General features: G+C 35.5%; 1 protein-coding gene across 5 annotated transcripts; it reads left to right on the top strand.

Annotated features, from left to right (window-relative positions):
• The first annotated feature begins 334 nt into the window (after positions 1-334).
• Positions 335-10,819, top strand: VPS25 (E2F/DP family winged-helix DNA-binding domain-containing protein). Of its 5 annotated transcripts, none has more exons than XM_088960287.1 (8): positions 578-750; positions 1,462-1,779; positions 2,817-2,892; positions 6,594-6,733; positions 7,722-7,775; positions 7,893-7,981; positions 8,068-8,143; positions 10,474-10,819. In XM_088960287.1, the coding sequence occupies exons 3-8, from the start codon at positions 2,834-2,836 to the stop codon at positions 10,593-10,595; spliced, it is 540 nt and encodes a 179-aa protein (XP_088816413.1). In that variant the 5' UTR covers positions 578-750; positions 1,462-1,779; positions 2,817-2,833; the 3' UTR covers positions 10,596-10,819. The 5 variants fall into 5 exon arrangements, with proteins under 5 accessions (XP_088816412.1, XP_088816409.1, XP_088816413.1 ...); XM_088960284.1 differs by having other exon boundaries at positions 579-750; positions 2,789-2,892; XM_088960285.1 differs by having other exon boundaries at positions 583-670; positions 2,789-2,892.
• The last annotated feature ends 6,662 nt before the right edge of the window (positions 10,820-17,481 follow it).

Genomic DNA, 17,481 nt, shown 5'->3' with positions numbered 1-17,481 from the left:
ATTTGTGGTTAATCAAGGCTGGTTCTAAAGACAAAATTGTTCAAGTATGATTATCAATTTTGTGAGAATGGAAAAACCTACAATGAAGAAGAAAGAGAGAATAATTTAAATCCTTTATTATCCGTTTCCTTCTTTTTTTGGTTGTGGTGGGGTGGAGTCATGGAGGGTTGGGATAACTGTGCACTAGGGCTGCATCTATATGCAATACAACTAGTTTACATTATCACTTGCTTTGTTTTACTATTATTTTTGCACAATTTAATTCACATTCCTTATGATCAGCCCCTGCGCCCGCCCGCTAGTATAAACATTAAACCAAATAAAAAAATGATGTGGAAAGCCCAACACCATTGATAGAGCAGGCAATTGAAGAAATTGAAACAGAAAGATTTCCTTCTCTTTCAACTGAACCAAGGGGACACCAGCAAGTATAACGGGAACCTGATGAAGTTGATTTCACATAAAGTATAGTCGTGCCTTGCTTGAAGCAAGACGACGAAAAAAATCTGATTTTGCAAAACTCCAAAACCCTTTAGCACCTTAGATTCAAAACGCAAAACACCTCATAACTTAAGACGGATGATCTGCTACCAGAAATTTCAGCAAAAATTTTCTGAAACTCATCCTTTGGAACAACAACCGAAAACCTTAAAAGCCAAACTTTTGAACGGTACCTGAAATCCAAGCCCATGGATCATGCAAGTTGTTTTCTTTCATTCCTTTAGATGAGTTTCAGAGGAAGCATCTCCGGTAGTCTTTAATCAATTAGTTCTTTTATTTTTTCGCAGTTGTGATTTTGTGTTTTCATCAATTGGTTTTTTCTCCGTTACGATCTCTCAAGTTCAGCTTTGGATGAGTTTCAGAGGAAGCATCTCCGGTAGTCTTTAATCAATTAGTTCTTTTATTTTTTCGCAGTTGTGATTTTGTGTTTTCATCAATTGGTTTTTTCTCCGTTACGATCTCTCAAGTTCAGCTTTGGATGAGTTTCAGAGGAAGCATCTCCGGTAGTCTTTAATCAATTAGTTCTTTTATTTTTTCGCAGTTGTGATTTTGTGTTTTCATCAATTGGTTTTTTCTCCGTTACGATCTCTCAAGTTCAGCTTTGGATGAGTTTCAGAGGAAGCATCTCCGGTAGTCTTTAATCAATTAGTTCTTTTATTTTTTCGCAGTTGTGATTTCAGCTTTGGAATCGCAGTGGAGTTGGTGGCGGTGGCTCAACTCCAGCACCGGAATCTTGTTATTTACTGAAATAATAGGGATAGAGTTAGGTTAGGTGGTAAACCCACACTGACCCAACATATCAGGTTAGGGTCGGGCAGTCTTAATCGGGTTTTGGTCAGAATAAACCCATATAAACCTAATCGGATTTCGGATAAGATGAGGCATTTGTGTAAACCGAATCGAATTGGGATGGAGGTAGATCCGATCATCTGATCCGATATCTTGCCACCATTTTGTTAGGTTTTCGGTGTATACGCTCTTCGTTCTCCACATGATCCACCACTTGTCAGACGTCAGAATGGAACCCAAATGCATTAACATGGCCCCTTCCGTGTGGGACCCTTCGAATCACGATTAACACAAAGCGATCTCCTTCGTTGATCAGTTTTAATGGGTTGATCATCATCGGTCGTAGGAGTAGAGGACGCCGTGATCACCATTAGCTGATATCTCTCTCTATCCAGTGATAAAGCCACAAAGGCCGGTGTGACCGACTCCCGGGCTTCGAATCAATCTGCTGAACGATGTAATGTCTCAAACTTGATCGATCTCTAGCAGGTGAAGTTGGCGTCTCTCTTTCTAATCTTGCTTATCTCTCTGTAATTGTTCTTGATTTCTTTTCTAGTTTATGTGGATTTCTGTTTTTGTTTCTGGGCATGTCTTGGCTTAGGTTTATTGACTGAATGTGATTAAATGGTTTCGGAATAGCTAGTTCTGATTAACGAAGGAAAAAAATTACGGTTCTGAATAGTATTTGAGATTGCAAATCGAAGGTTTTAGTTCAAGTTAGAGAAATTGGTTAGAAAAGAGTACGTTGGTTCCAGAGAACTATTAACAGAAACTGCTTAATCGGGCTAATAATTAGTTTTAGAGGTTTATTGGACTTATATTCGGAACAGCTATTTATATTAGGTAATTTTATACTTCTGCTTCTAGGTTTTCTTAAGAATGTACGTAGATGTTGTATAAAGTTTGGTTTGAGCGAAATGCTTTAATGGAGGTTTTCTCTGAAACGGTCTTCTTTCTCATAATTTTCCTGCACTCCTTAAAAAGAGGGTGGATTCATTCTTCCACTGCAGATGTGCTTCTCCTATAAGTACCAAAAATGGATCCTTCTATTTAGGAAGCCAAACAAATCATCTCCAGCTGTCCCCTGTAACATTTCCTGCACAAACAATTACCTGGAGAAAATTGCTAGACTTTCCAATTGAATTTAGTCAGAAACTTGTTGGTTCTGGTATTATTTATTTTATATTTGCATCCACAGAAGAAGACCATGGGAATATTTATTTGAAAGCCAATCTCTGTTTTTTTCAAATTGAAAAAATAAATTCTGTTGCATTTTCAATACTTCTTTTTCTTGGTTATATGTTAAATTTGTTTATTTGTAAGGCCTTAGTGGATAAAAAATTATACTGTAAAAAGAAGAATTTAACTTGCGTACATGAGGCATGGTCAATTATTTCCTGAACAAAAAAATAAACTGTGGATTGGGGAATAAATATATTTTCACCTGATCCATCATTATCTTGCTAAATTATATTCATCTATTGTTTTTAAGTTGCAGCCTTGCAGTTAAAAGGTCTTTTCTACAGGACAAAACAATCGAGAGATGCAGATACTGGGTGACTTTAAGTTACCCCATTTCTTCAATTACCCACCTTACTTCACGTAATCTTCTTACCACTGTTCTTTTTGTTTTATTTGTTACTTGCATTGTGTTAATAAGTAACCCCTTAGTTTTTAGTTTCATTCTTATTTACTCTCTCTCACACTCTCTTGCAGAAGATAGACACTGACCTGGAAACCACTTGATCTTTAGATTAGTACATCAATATGAAGTAATTGTGTTGAGCTTTAAAAATTAAAATGCAACCAATTTAATTTTATATCTTCCACATTGGTTAATTGTGGAGGCCTTATGATTGAAAATGATATGCAATACTGAAAAGAGCAAATTGTCTCTGTCCTATGTGTTCATGACTATCAATCGTCTTATTTCCAGAGGAAGGAATCTTGAGAAAAGATGGTTTCCTTGTGGAATCTATAAAGAGTTTATTTCACATTTACTACCTGTTGTTCCTATCCTTATGTGGTCTGATTCTACCTTATTGCACTCTTCAAGAGGGAGTGGATAATAAGTTTATCAGATATTTTCTTGCCATGGTGCCCCCCCTGCAGTCCAATCAAAGGCTTTTGCAGAAGAATTGAGATTCTTTGTAATATCTTACCCTTTTCTTCATTGGAAGGAGTAGAATAGACATATTTTCAGAAGGATGATCTGATGGCAAGAAACAGATCTCGTGTGGAAGGGGTAAATGGTGGTTTCACAAAACCAACAGATTGGTAGTGGTTTGGCCTCGTGAAGAATTTAGAAAGGGGTTTTCTAGGAGACAATAAATTAGATCTATCATCAATCCCCCAAGCTTAGGCAAGCCTAAGATTCAATTCTATCATGATAATAAATCATTGACTCAAAGGAAAAATCGCAATGTAAAGATTCTAGTAAGTAAAAAGACAGAGATAAAATATATTTTTTATCTAAATTTAATGAAATCTTTTCTGTGTTGCTAATAAAAAAAAGACAGAAATGAAGGAAGAGGCAAATTTGTCTGGTTTATCCAGGTATATTTACAATAATAAGAAGAAATGAGACAGTGGAGTCGTGGAGATCAAGGGAAGAATCTGATAGTGTAAAGAATCAATGTGCTTGAAGAAGACATTGTCAGTGAGAACTCTTGAAGAAGAAATTTAGAAAGATGAGTTGGATGACATTGTTGGAGATGATTGAAGGGAGGATATTGTGAAGGAGATAGAAGATACAATTTCACAGAGACAGGAGATAAACACAGAAGCTTGCATTCCTTTAGAGATGAGATGAAAGTTATTGAGGAGGAAAGGGGGCTCCATAAAGAGAATAGATAGTTTTCAGCAGGAACAGGAAACTGTTGAATTTGAAGAGAGTAGGAGGGAATCACTGACCATTGAAATTGTGGAAAAAAAGAGTACATGAAGAAATGGGTAAGGGGTCTGAAACAGTGATTTAAAAGGCGTGCCTAGGCGCCCAGACGAGGCGCATTTTAGGGTAGGCACTTTGCCTAGGTCCTAGGCGCAACACTTTGAAAAGGCACACGCCTGGTGTGCCTAATGCACCTTCTGCCTTAGCCCAGGCGCCTTTTGAAAATTTTACGCTTTTTTTGCTCTTTTTGCTTGCTTTGCTCGTTCACCGAAACTCCGAGAACCCCCTATTTGCTAATGTTGTCATTCATTCATCTTAATAAAGTAATAAAGTATCTTCTTAAAAGGCAATTAAAATTATAAAAATCATTAACTAAGAGATTGTGAGCTTTACATGCTTGAAAATATTTTATATGTTTGATTTTATTTTTAAATTTTCATTTAAATACCCCTTACATGGTATGTTTATGTATTTTAATTTTAGATAATATGTTTTTTTAAAACATTTATTTGAAAGTTTAAGTTTATATTATTATTAATATTATGTTTAATATATATATATATATATATATATATTTATTTATTTATTTTTTTGAATTTTCTGACATTTTATTTTTATTTTTTAGATTTTTTTTAATTTTTGCGCCTTGCTTCAAAAAGGCGCGTGACTCGCCTTGTGCCTTGCGCCTTGCGCCTCGGGTGCAAATTGGCCCCTGCGCCTTGCACTTTTAAAACATTGGTCTGAAAGAGGAGTGAAAGAAGAAGAGAGGCATGTGGAAGGGGAAAAATTACCTCTGGTGAAAGTAAGGAAGGCTCAAGGATTGTGAATGGAGAAGAAGGTGCCGGTTTGTTTTATCCTATTGTAAAGGAGGTGCCAGGACTGTAGAGGAGAATAATTTTAATGATAGATTTGAAGAAGGATTGGTCCTAGGAGATGAAGAAGAAATTGAAATGGGCAAGGCATTGTAAGTTTGACAAAATCTCATTCAAATTTCAATGATGTATAAAAGAGAAAGAAAATATCAGATTTTTATGGCAGAGGAAGTTAATAACAATGATAGCATTGACCAAGAAGATGGTGAAGAGAATTGTTCAATAAATGAAGATATCCAGTTATATGAAACTCATGTTGTTGAGTATGAGAGCTTAATCAACCTGGAGACTGGTGATTACTGAAGTGGAAGGAGTAACTTTTTTGGACTTTTCTTCATAGGTGGTGAGGAATTTGTGAGGGAAGCTTTTAGGAAACTGGAGGAGAAATACGGGATGCCTATGAAGAAGACTGATGTGGGCTTTGAAGAAAAATTAAGGGTTGAAGATAGTCACAATGTTCTAAGGGTTGCTGGGCCTATAGGGGCTGTCAATGAAGAAGTTGGAAAGTCAATTGCAGAATAGATCTTTGAGAAGAACACATATTTAGAATTAGAGAGGTGTCTCCTCTTTTGGTGAGAAGACTCAGAAGTAAGAAAAAACGACGAAATGCTCTGGTTTCAAAAACCTTTGAATGATTGAGAAGGGGTTTATGTGGGATAGGGCCAGGGTAAAAAGAATCAAAGAAATTGCTAAGAAGAAACAAATTGGTTCTTGATCAAGTTGTAGAGTAGATGAATGATGGTGATTAGGTTTTGTGGGGCTGGGTATCTTTAGGTGTTTTTTTTTTTTTTTTTTTTTTGTGGGGGAGGGGAGTTGGGTGGCAATTTGATTTGTATTGGGCCATGTGGCTGTTATTGCCTTTATAAGTTATTAATGGGTTCCACTGACCAGATGGGTTTTTCCGGGGCCTCTTTGTTTCCTTTGTATAGCTAGTGAAAGACTTGGCATTTTTAGTTATTCTTCCTATTCTACAGTTTTAGCTCTTTTCTTTTCCTTTGGGTCCTTCGACATGTATACCACTTGTATTTAGCTTTTTCTTATCTTAATGCATTTTCTTTATGCATAGCAACGCATATAGGTGCATATTTACATATATAAGCAATATGATCATACATGCATGTGTCTTTTTATGTGTATGTATATGCCTGTTCTCCCACATGGATCTGTTTATATACATCAATGTGGTGTCTAGACTTAATATTAAATCCAATATATTTTCTGGCAAGTCCATTTTTTTAGCTGGGACAATAGTAGCAATCAAAGTTGGTCCACATATCCTTCTTCTCACTATATATTTCCCAACAGTGAGTTTCTCACATTTGGTTGTGATAAAATGTTTCTTCTGTAACAAGTGACAGAATTTTAATGACACTTGCATTTATATAATATGGTTGTTGCCTTCTGGACCAGGAGAACAATGTCCCTTGTCTTTAATTATTTTTTTTTATTGATTGCATAGCCCTTTCTTTCTCTGTCTTAGATCCTAATTGACATGCAAACCCATGATTCATTTTAACATGTTATCGTTTTTTCCCCTTCAGTTTGCAGCCAATAAGGGAAACTCGGGAAAAGCAGGTTCAACTTTGGAAGGAACTGATACTTGATTACTGCAGAACTCAGAAGATATTTGTGATTGGACTAGAGGAAGAATTTCCCCTCTTCTCCAATCCTGTTATTGAAAGTAAGTCCTTTCTTATGGTAATGTGTTTTTTTTTTTTTTTTTTTTTTTTTCTGGAATATTAGACTATACCTTTTTAAAAGCACCAGGACCAGGGATCAAGGTTTTAAATTTTGTAATATATCAGCCAATACGGCCCAATATGTAGTGTATCAGTTGGTTTCATGTTTTCAAATTTGAATTTGAATTCCTCTTATTAATTTCATTTCTCTCTCTCTCTCATTAATTTAAATATTGTTCCTTAATTGCGAGCCATAAGCATTCTCTCTCTCTCATTAACTTAGGTAATTAATCCTTAATTACAAGCCACTAATCACTCTCTCTCAATAATTTAGGTAATTAATACTTAAGTACAAGCCATTAATTACTCCTTAAAGCACTTTTAAAAACTACAAATTTTAACAATAAGAAGATTTGAACCTTGGTCAGTAGATTGTAATAGTGGTTAGCCCACCACTAGGACATGCCCCACTTGCTTGTCATAATTATATGAGTTTTGCTTTTAAGTAAACTTTCTCTTTTCTTAGTGGATGTTTGTCAATAAATGCTAAAATTAATTATTAAAATTTATATATTAATAATATTTAATGTAAATTATATTGATTTTCTGAAAATTAAGATATATGCATTAGTTCTCCCATCATCTTTCAACAGCTACTAATTGTATCCCAATATCTCATACTTTATATAAACCATTAAAGTATGGTTCTCTACGTTTAAATTACTTATTTATAGTTATATAAAACTTTTATTTATTGTTATTAATATAATTCTTAAGATTTATTTGAGTTTCCTAGTGTATCCATGCTTATGCAAAGTGTATCCCAATACGTCTCTTAAAATTGTCTTTCTGATACACCTTGTGTTTCTGATACTTTGAACCTTGCCAGGGGTATTTCATGGATTTACCAAGATATAATTGAAATTCAATTACCCTCTTAGGCCTGTTATTCACAGTGGAATGATTTTATGTTTTTTTGTGTTTGTTCAGGATCTCTCAGTCATGAAGCTAAAGAGGCATTTCTATCAGCCCTAGTCTCTGAAGGTTTGTTGTGATTGTGCCAAAACTTCATTTTATTTTAATCTCATTTTTCATGAACACAATATTCAGTTTTTTTTTCCTCAGAAAAAAACCCAATATCTAATTTCTTAAATCTTGCAGGGCGTGCAGAATGGATGGATAGGGGACACAAAAGATGCCTTATTCTCTGGCTTCGGATTCAAGATTGGGCTGATTGTATCTTACGCTTTGTGAGTAAAAATGGCAATTTTAATGTGAGTGACAAAGCAGTATCAGCTATTTCTTTCCTTCTGATTTTTCTTGCTTATATGATCAGGCTAAGGACAATGGGCTTGAAGACACCGTGATGACAGTTGAGGAAATTCGTTCAGGAATTGAATCTCGAGGAACAGGTAAATTCAATTCTTTGTTTTTAATGATAGATTGTATAGATGATCCCTTTGAACTTTGAAATTAAACATGTGAAACCGCTTTCTGCATTAAATGGTTCTTCAATCTGAACAGTCTAGGTTGTGTTTGCTACCATTGACATTTCTTCATGAAACGTTTGGGTTTGGGATTGATTAATAGAAATTGGTGTGAAATATGAGTTGTCATGTCACATAGCCAGAAACGCTTTGGGTTCAAATTTGACATTTCAACTATAAATGGCAATGATTAGTCCCCCACATGCATTTTTTTGGTTGAAGCGACTCCCTTATGTGATGTGACAACTCATATTTCTTACCAATTCTACTGATCAACTCCAAATGTTTCATGAAGAAACGGCAATGGTGCCAAATACAACCCTAGTCTATGGACAACAACAGTCCATAAATCAATTTCATGCTTAATTGCTTGCATTTTTTCAGCTACCTTATTTTACCTCTCGCTTTTGGGGTCTGGTTTCCTCCTGTTGTGATAGCAGGGTGATCTTTTATCCAAGAGGCTCCCATAAATGAATGGTCCCAATATGTGAGTCTGTGGACCATGTCTTGCATGGGAGGTGAATAGAGCATAATGTATTCCCTTTTCAGGGAAGGACAAAATGCAAGTGCAACAGCATGGTTGACATAAGATATGTCTGTGTTCACAAATTATTGTCCCCTGGAAACAACAAATTATGAAAGTTTAGATTTTATGATGGCTTATATGGCTTATTGAGTTAGAAGACAATCCATCAGCTTGATGGATTCCTTGAAGGTTTTTTTTTTTTTTTTTTCAGATAATTCTTTGCCTAATAGTCATAGTTGGACTGCCCATCCTTTGGGAACCTTTTCTCATGCCTTCTTTGTTCTCCCCCCCTCCCCTTGTTCCCACCTTTTGCAGTTAAAACAATTGGAGTAAACCAGTGCCCCAAAAATTTATGGTTTTCTGCTAGGAGGCTTTTTGGGAAAGGATCAACACTTGTGATGTTCTTCAAAAGAGGAGACCCAATTGGTGTTTTTCTCCAAATGTGTGATTTCTTTGCTTTGCAAGTGGGGAACCTTCATAATAATTTACTAATCTCCAATCCATTTGTTGCAATCATTTGGGAGTGGTTTCTCTCACAGTTTGGTTGCAAATGGACTCCACCCCCAGAATTGATAAGTTTGCCAACCCTTCTTTCTTAAATATCCCAAGAAAAAATGGAAGAGTAACAGTGAAATGTACTAGGGCTGCAATCATTTGGACAATTTAGGAAGAAAGAAATGTAAAAATTTTTAGTGATGAGAAAAAGACGATAGAAGCTGTTATTGATTGCATTACAGTGAGGGTGATGCATTGTATGAAAACAATGCACATTTTTTCAGATACACAATGGATGATATTACTAAGGAAGTCACCAACTGACAAATGGAAGTAAGGCAGATGCAGTGGAATCCACCAAGAAGGGGATTTATAAAGATAAGCTCTTATCACCACTTTTGTTGTCTTTAGAAATGTTAGAAATGAGAATGGAGAGTTTCTTGCCCTATTTTCAGGCCCAAGAGTGGTAGTTCCACAAGGGCAGAGCTGATGGCTGTGTTGCATGCATTAAGGTTGGCACAGGAATGGAATCTAACAAGAGTTGTTTTTGAAGGTAATTCACAAGTGGTGATAAGCTGATTAAAGCATAATGAACAGGGGCTGTGGTATTTCAGGCAAGAGATCAAAGAAATTAAATGGATTATGAGAAATATGGAGGTTACAGTTCATTGAGTTTCTAGATAGGCAAATGGACTGGCCAAACAAACGGTAACTAGGGATCAATTATTCTGAGCTCACTTGTAAAAGAGTAAAATTTTAATGGGTTAGGCTGGTTTGTCTAGCCTAAGATTGGGCTGTTTTGCACATTTCTGTAATCTTTATGTATATTTTTTAATCAACCTTTTTTTGTTATTGATCAAAAAAATTATTCATGTGTCATCATATTGAATTGTTTAGCATGCTCATTCTTATTTGCAAGCCATTATCTCGGTATCATAATGTAGATTGAGGCATCTTCCGATCTTGGTTGGTAATAATACCGAAATGATTTTGCTCTTGGACTGGTTGATCTCGTGCAGGAAACTGACCAATTTAGACAGATATATCATGGCCATTAAATTTGGTAGATACGCTTAAAATATGATAGCTTCCAAATAGAACTAAAATGCTTCCATATTATGATTAAACTATAGGATGCCTCACCAACATGAATCTGTACATTCTATAAATAATCTCTTATCATTATCATACAAGAAACTGAATTCCTTTTACTTTCTATCTGCCTGTGCCCCAGAGCTTCATGGGATGGACCGAACGGTGCTGATGCGGGCTCTGAAATTACTAGAACAGAAGGGGAAGGTTGCAATCTTCAAGGGTGCATCCACTGATGATGAAGGTGTTAAATTCTCTTTGTAGTTCACGGTTGTGCCATATCTTTTCCATAATGGTTCATTGTGCTCCATATCTGTTCTTAACAACAAATTTTGAATACTTGGACATCATTCTTAGAGGCTATTGAATGTATAATAGGCTGTTGAAGAATGAAAGGTGAATACATGGAATGAAGCAGGGTGGTAATGTTCCCTGGTTCCATCGTAGGATTAATATCCAATTCATGGTTAATTTTGATCATTCACAAATTCATGCTGCAATGAAAATTAATCAATAAACGTAATTTTAAGAAATGCATTTGATACACTTCCTATATGCATTGATAAGGTGGAAAAAATAAGATAATGCATGGATGAACCAGGGAAAACATATAAATCCCTACAATCAGTGTTTTTAAACTGTCATTGACCTGGGCGATCAATTTGTTTGAACAATCACCTGGCATCAATTCCAGTCTGGGTAAACCCTAAACCTGAAAATTGCTTAGAAACCCTTGACTTTATTAAAAACCCAATGACTGGTGGAGCAGGATATATATATATATATATTTTTTTTTTTGGGGGGGGGGGGTTGGGGGGAAATCGAATAAGCAATTTATGTAGGGGTGTAAGTGGCTTGATCATTATCTGAAATCTGATCCCATTCGGATACCCCTAAACCGGATTTTTGGATTGGATTGGATAATAGAATCTAATAAAAAAATCAGATTGAATTCACACACATATATATAAATAAATAAATAAATAAATAATATATATATATATATATATATATATATATATATATATAAACTGTATTTTTTATATAAACTGTTATATCTTTTCCCTTTAATAATTTATTAAAATTTTTAGAAATGAAATTGGGTCGGGTCTAAGTATCTAACATTCTTAATGGATTTGAACCGGATCAGATTCATATATACCCCAATTTGGGGGGGGGGGGACAACATGGCTTAGAAGTTAAAGGGGCCAGGGCTCCCTCTTCCACTTGACACCGGCTCTTCTGCCCACAAGAACTCTGCCCACGCTTACCCACAATATATTATCTCCCGTGAATTGGGAACATTTTTCCCTGTATAATATTATGCAGAGGATGAGATTCTCCATGTGTGACTGCGATAAACATGAGCAGAACTCTCGTGGGCAGGAGATCCAGACTCCTTCCACTCCTGGCTTTTCCTCTGACTTGGGTGGTTGAACTATCAATCCGTTTCACCGAGCAAAGGGTCATGGGTTATAAATTTCTATATATATAAAATGTACGAAAATATCCAAATGCCATAAGCCTTGGCCCACTATTTTTGCCAAAAAACGATATATTATAACCTCAAATTTTAAAATTTTAACTTTTTTTTCTAATTTATAAAAATACTACAATAAAAATTAAACCTCAAATAAAATGTGTTTGATAACTAGTCACGGTCTGACCAGACAGTTGAGAATTTGATCTGCAACCCAGAGAGAAAAATGGTTTAACCTTCAGACTCAAAATTAAAACATGCATAATGACTTCGGAAACTGATGTAAAGCTTATTAAAGTTTATTCAAAAACATCAATTTCAGTTTTTATAAAAGGCTGCTTGAAGTTAGAATTTAAAAATTAAAAGCAAAGCTTTTTTTATCAAGTGTTTGTTAAAGTGATAAACCCACACTGACCCGAATAGGGTTAGGGTTGGGTCAGCCTTAATCAGAATTTGGGTTATTACAGCATTGAAAATTTTCTATATATTTAGGCTTGAACGAGTATAAGCACATTAAATGGGTCGGGTTCGATACATCTTCATCGGGTTGGGATTGAAGGCAGGCACTTCAAGCCAAACCCAACCCATTGACATCCCTGGATTTTAGCCATGTGGAATGGCCTAGTATCGTTGGTATTTCACTTATATAAATCTATGCCAACCCATATCGGCTATTATCATTGTCTATATAAATCAATACAAGCTGATGAAGGCCCATTAAATTTTTATTTTACTATATCAATTACTTTATTCAATCCCCATTAATTTTTTCTTCGAATTCTTAGTACATTAATTAAGGCCACTAATGGATAAAAAAAATTTGTGCAATGCTCAAATTTCAAATTCATTTGAATAAATCAGCGAGCATATAACAATTTTGATACCAATACCGCTACAAAGAGCTCACCATCAAACTACATCAACATACTATGATATTCTCTCTCTCTCTCAAAAAAAAAAAGCTATGATAATCAAGTTTTAAGCCAGCTCCAGCTTAAGAGTTAAAAGAAAACATGAGACTAAATATTGGTCTGGCCTAAATTTCATTATTTCCAACATTTTCAAGTATATCTTGATAATTTGCATTTCACACAGATTATCAAAATATGTGACTTTTAGGTATTATTTGTGGCCATGGTTTTTCTTTTTCCTATTTAGAGGTTTGACTCTTCACCATTAGGCGATTTTATTAAGAGGTTTTGTCACATATCAGCACGTATTGGCCGATATATATTGCATCAATGAATCATCGATATGTAAAATTCATGACTTTTGGCCTTTTGAACCATTTCAGGGGATAGAGACCTAAGACATACGCCATAACCTATTTTTTTATAAAAAAAAATAAAGAAAAAGGTTGCATTAGGTTCAAAGCACCAATACACCTCTTCTGGCGTATCGGGGTGTGTGATACATTGAACCTTGATTCACCCAGTAGGGGCGTCCTGGATGGATATGCCTCATGTTCAATCATCTAGTTCATATCAGCCCTGAAGCCCACTTTATTAGTCCTTTCATTACTGTTTCTGCCAAGTAATATTATCTATCAATGTTTCAATATTTTGATATTAAAAATGGCTAAGGATTTTAAAGCTTAAAATTTTCCCAAGGTTTGAAGTCTTGATATCGGCCTAAAATTATCAACCCACCCACCTACTCACCCCTCAAAGATTATTTTCCACCAAAATGAGTTCAGAGCTCCAAAACACCTCAAAAATCAGGTAAAAAATGAACCCAAATTATTTAAAGAGTATTTTACAATACATTTCCCATCTCCCTTTTCCGCTTCCACTCCAATCCAAACAGTCTTAATTATGGTACAAAGTATATCTTTCAGGGGTGCAAGCCAGGCCCAATTTGAGAATCCTTGCAATAATACAAGTTGGGGGGCATTCAAAGTAAGAGGTCGTAAAAAATGTACTCTGTTAGAGGAACTCGACCAGTGAATCAACTTGATGAACCTGCAACTGAAGTGAACATGGGGGAGAAGACTGAACTGTCTCAAAATGATCCTGCCTACGACTAAGTTTCCTGAGAGTCCCTTTGATTCACTATATTATAGGGGGAATGGGATAGAGACTAGAGAGGCAGATATTGACTCCAGAATCTCCTCTGGTTGTACTTTCTATAGCATTTAAAGGTGAAAAATTGAGATGAAATCTGAATTAATGCTAAGCCTGAATGTCATGGAACTTCAATTTTTAATTAAGGTATATTATTAGTCTGGTACATAACATTATATGACAAATCCTTGTCAGAACGGGCCGGCCATTCGGGTTGAACGGTCGGACTGATTGAACCGGTAACCGGACTCCTGACCGGTTCGGTCACTGGTTCGTTTTAAAAAACCATGCTAGTTGATGCCAGATCCCGATTCCATAAAAACCTTTAGCCAATCCAAGATGAATACAAATTGATATTAAATATTTTGGATGGCAATAGGTTACGTAGTTCAAAGAATGCGCTAATAGTACATGGGCTCAAGATGATACATAAAAATCTTAATGAACAAAATAAGCAACCATGAGTACTCTTAATAAAATTTTGTACCAGTACATGTGCTTAACAAGAATACAAACGGAAATAACACATACGCATTTGACAAGAGCCCAAAATCACTATTTATACCACCTTTCTATTGATTATACACAGACAGATAATCAAGAACCATCGATTGCAAATTACAAGGATTGTTTCTGATCAGAAGAATAAGGAACTACTAGTCTACTACACCATTCCTCGTCAAAAAAGGACCATTGCCCAGTGTGGTGGACTGGGTATAGACCTAACTTGTGGAATTTGCATAAATGTGCTTGCAGCTGGGGCCCGTCTAGCTCAGTTGCCTGACATACAGGACTACATTCAAGAGTTTGCACACTCAAGCCACATGCAATGCTCATAGCAGCTAAGCCAGCAAATAAGGATATACAAAAGAAGTGATTATTAAACAATTGCAGAAAACACTATGTTTTCCCATGAAAAGGTTTCCAAATCTCAAACACTTGCATCTTTTTGGGAGAGCTGGTGGTTGTGGAACTATTGGTGCTTCAGAAAAACATTGTTCTATTCGTCCTTTTTCTCATGGTGTGAGTGATGAAAATCCTTCTTAATTCTTTGTTTGGCTTAACAGATATGAAGGGACCTGCAGAAGTAGACAACAATCTTCACATAAAAAAAAAAAGAGAAGCCCAAATGAAACAAAATTATGATATGCATCTTCGAAGAGGTGTGACTTGGATATTGACATGTCAGAATCATGGAACAATGGACCAGTTGAAAATGCTGATGCATAGGAAGAGGTTCAAAATGTAAATGAACTTGAAATTGCAGTAGTCATGAAGATAAGCATACAAGAATAAAAGTAGAGATGGAAATGGTTTTCTTGGTGCAAAAGTCCAAGTGAAGAATTTTGTTTAAAAAGCAAGTAAAAGTGAAATGAAAGAAGAAAACAATAAGCTACAAAAGAAAATCATCCAAAGCCACTTTCATATATCAACAAAGAAATAGTAACAGACCCTAAACCCCCCCCCCCCCCCCCTCCCTACACACACACAAAATTGTGGAAATCAAGACTTGCCACACAAGCTAATTTAACTCCAGCACTTTCATGCATCTAATGGAAGGTTAAAAATACGAAGTACAAACAGACCCAAAAAATAGGGGAGGCAATGGATTGTCAACCCAAACAAGAATCCCACTCGAGAGATGAAATGTTCTACCAAAATGAGATTCCATATGCCTACCATAGTTTTCAAGGCACCAAGGTGAGGTGTGCCTTGTTGCCTAGGCGATGGATTATTTTTTAGTAAAAACATATATACTAGGTAGTTACCTACTTACCTAGGTTTCATAACTATATTTCCTTAATAATTATTCATAATTTTCATAAGAAAAGTATAAATTTCATATTGAAGTCTAGAATATTAATATATTCATGAGAAGAAAAAGAAGAAAAAAATATTACAAAAATATAGGGGCTGACCCCCTATTTTTATAGGAAAAGAAGAAAGGTGGAAGAAGAAAATGTATTGATTAGAAAAATTTTAAGTTCTTCCTTATTGGTTCAGGTTTTGAAGTCTTTGAGGGTTCAATACAGCAGTTAGCAATGTTTGTGTTGATTAAACCCTAACAAATAAGAAAATAATAAAAAAGAATTCAGTATATAAACACACAACTGATTATTTTAGTTTAATAATGTCTATTTTATAATTATAATCTTTAAAATTAAGAATATAATAGTATTTTATAACATAATGCACAAAACTGCTTGGCAATTAGGAGAGGCCTCCAAGGGTGCCTTGTCACCTAGGCATCACCTTGACAACTATGTGCCTTACATTAGACAACCATAATAACATACTACCCAGTGGTATGATAAGTCAATCTATAATCCTTAAGACCAGTGCTGAATCCAACACTTTCTTAATCTCTATTTGTTGTGACATGAATCCTACCTACTAGGCTACTACTAATGAATTAAGAATTCTCACAAGGACTTTAACATGGATTGAGACCTTTCACAGGAATCTTTAATAAAAACTTCAACTAATATTATCAACTAATCTAAATGGTTTGTTATTAGCCCATGATAATTGATTCGCCTAATACACTATTTTATACTCCATCATGTGTATGGCACAACCCAAACCCTTCTTCCAATGTTTCTAATCATCCAGCAAAAGCAAGAGGCCCAAATTCCTGCTCTTCAAAAACCTCGGGAAGAACCAATATTCATCAACATTTTGAACAAGTAGGACATGGATCCTGCCAGCTGAATCATCTACTCCCCTAAGAGGAAGTAGCTAAAAATATCTCATCTTCAAGACACTTATGCCTGGATCCTTGTACATGCTCTCACCAGGTGAGTTTGACATGATATTTACCAGAAATACATGTGATACTGAATGGACAATTGAATACTTAATAGAATTAACACTTCTAAAAGATGTAGAATAGTTTTAATAATTCTGTGTGAGAAGTTTTAATTAAATCTGGCAAGGTATAAGCATAGGAAATGACAGCTGGCTTAAAATAGCACAAGCATGGTATAAGCATTTATTTTTTTGATAAATAACTGTTAACTTCATTGAATTTAAAAGAAAGTGTACAAGAGAAAGTGGGAGAGAGACAAACCCTCTTATCTCTCCCCTTTAATTTTAATTAAAAATTACATTTGTGCCCATAATGTTAGATTTCTCCCAACCCCTTGCTTGGCTAGTGCATCAGCCATCGAATTAGCTGTTCTTTTCACCCATCATATTATCAGTTCCATGTCCTCTGTGATCCATCTGAATTTTTTCTTCTCACTGTTGTATTTCCACATCCTACTTTCCTCATCCAGTAGCCAAGCCACTACCAGTTTGGAATCTCCTTCAATGATTAGCTTTCTAACATTCATGGCTCTAGCCCTTTGAACCCCTTCCATAACTGCCATTACTTCCGCTCTTAGTGAGTCTCCTTCACCTGTTGGGCCTGAGAATATTGCACACACTGTACCCTCCTCATCCCTGAATACACCTCCAATTCCTGACCTACCTGGGTTTTCCATGCTACTTTCGTCAAAGTTAAGCTTTATAAATCCTCTTTCAGGAGGGAACCAGATAGGAATAACAGGCTGCTTATTGACATTTAAGTCTGCAATTCCTTCCAATTTCTAATGATGTCATCAAT

The sequence above is a fragment of the Nelumbo lutea genome, chromosome 1 (genome assembly GCF_056320005.1).
Source record: "Nelumbo lutea isolate HS-2025 chromosome 1, American lotus-T2T, whole genome shotgun sequence".
Lineage (NCBI taxonomy): Eukaryota > Viridiplantae > Streptophyta > Magnoliopsida > Proteales > Nelumbonaceae > Nelumbo > Nelumbo lutea.
This window is presented reverse-complemented; position numbering and strand designations above follow the sequence as displayed.

What these genes read in the sequence shown, in the direction of transcription:
- VPS25 (XM_088960286.1), top strand. Translation starts at nt 2,834, where the DNA reads ATGCAGATACTGGGTGACTTTAAGTTACCCCATTTCTTCAATTACCCA. An exon ending in AATTACCCACCTTACTTCAC is followed by an intron (nt 2,893 to 6,593) that starts GTAATCTTCTTA and finishes TTTCCCCTTCAG; the next exon opens with TTTGCAGCCAATAAGGGAAA. An exon ending in CTGATTGTATCTTACGCTTT is followed by an intron (nt 7,982 to 8,067) that starts GTGAGTAAAAAT and finishes TTATATGATCAG; the next exon opens with GCTAAGGACAATGGGCTTGA.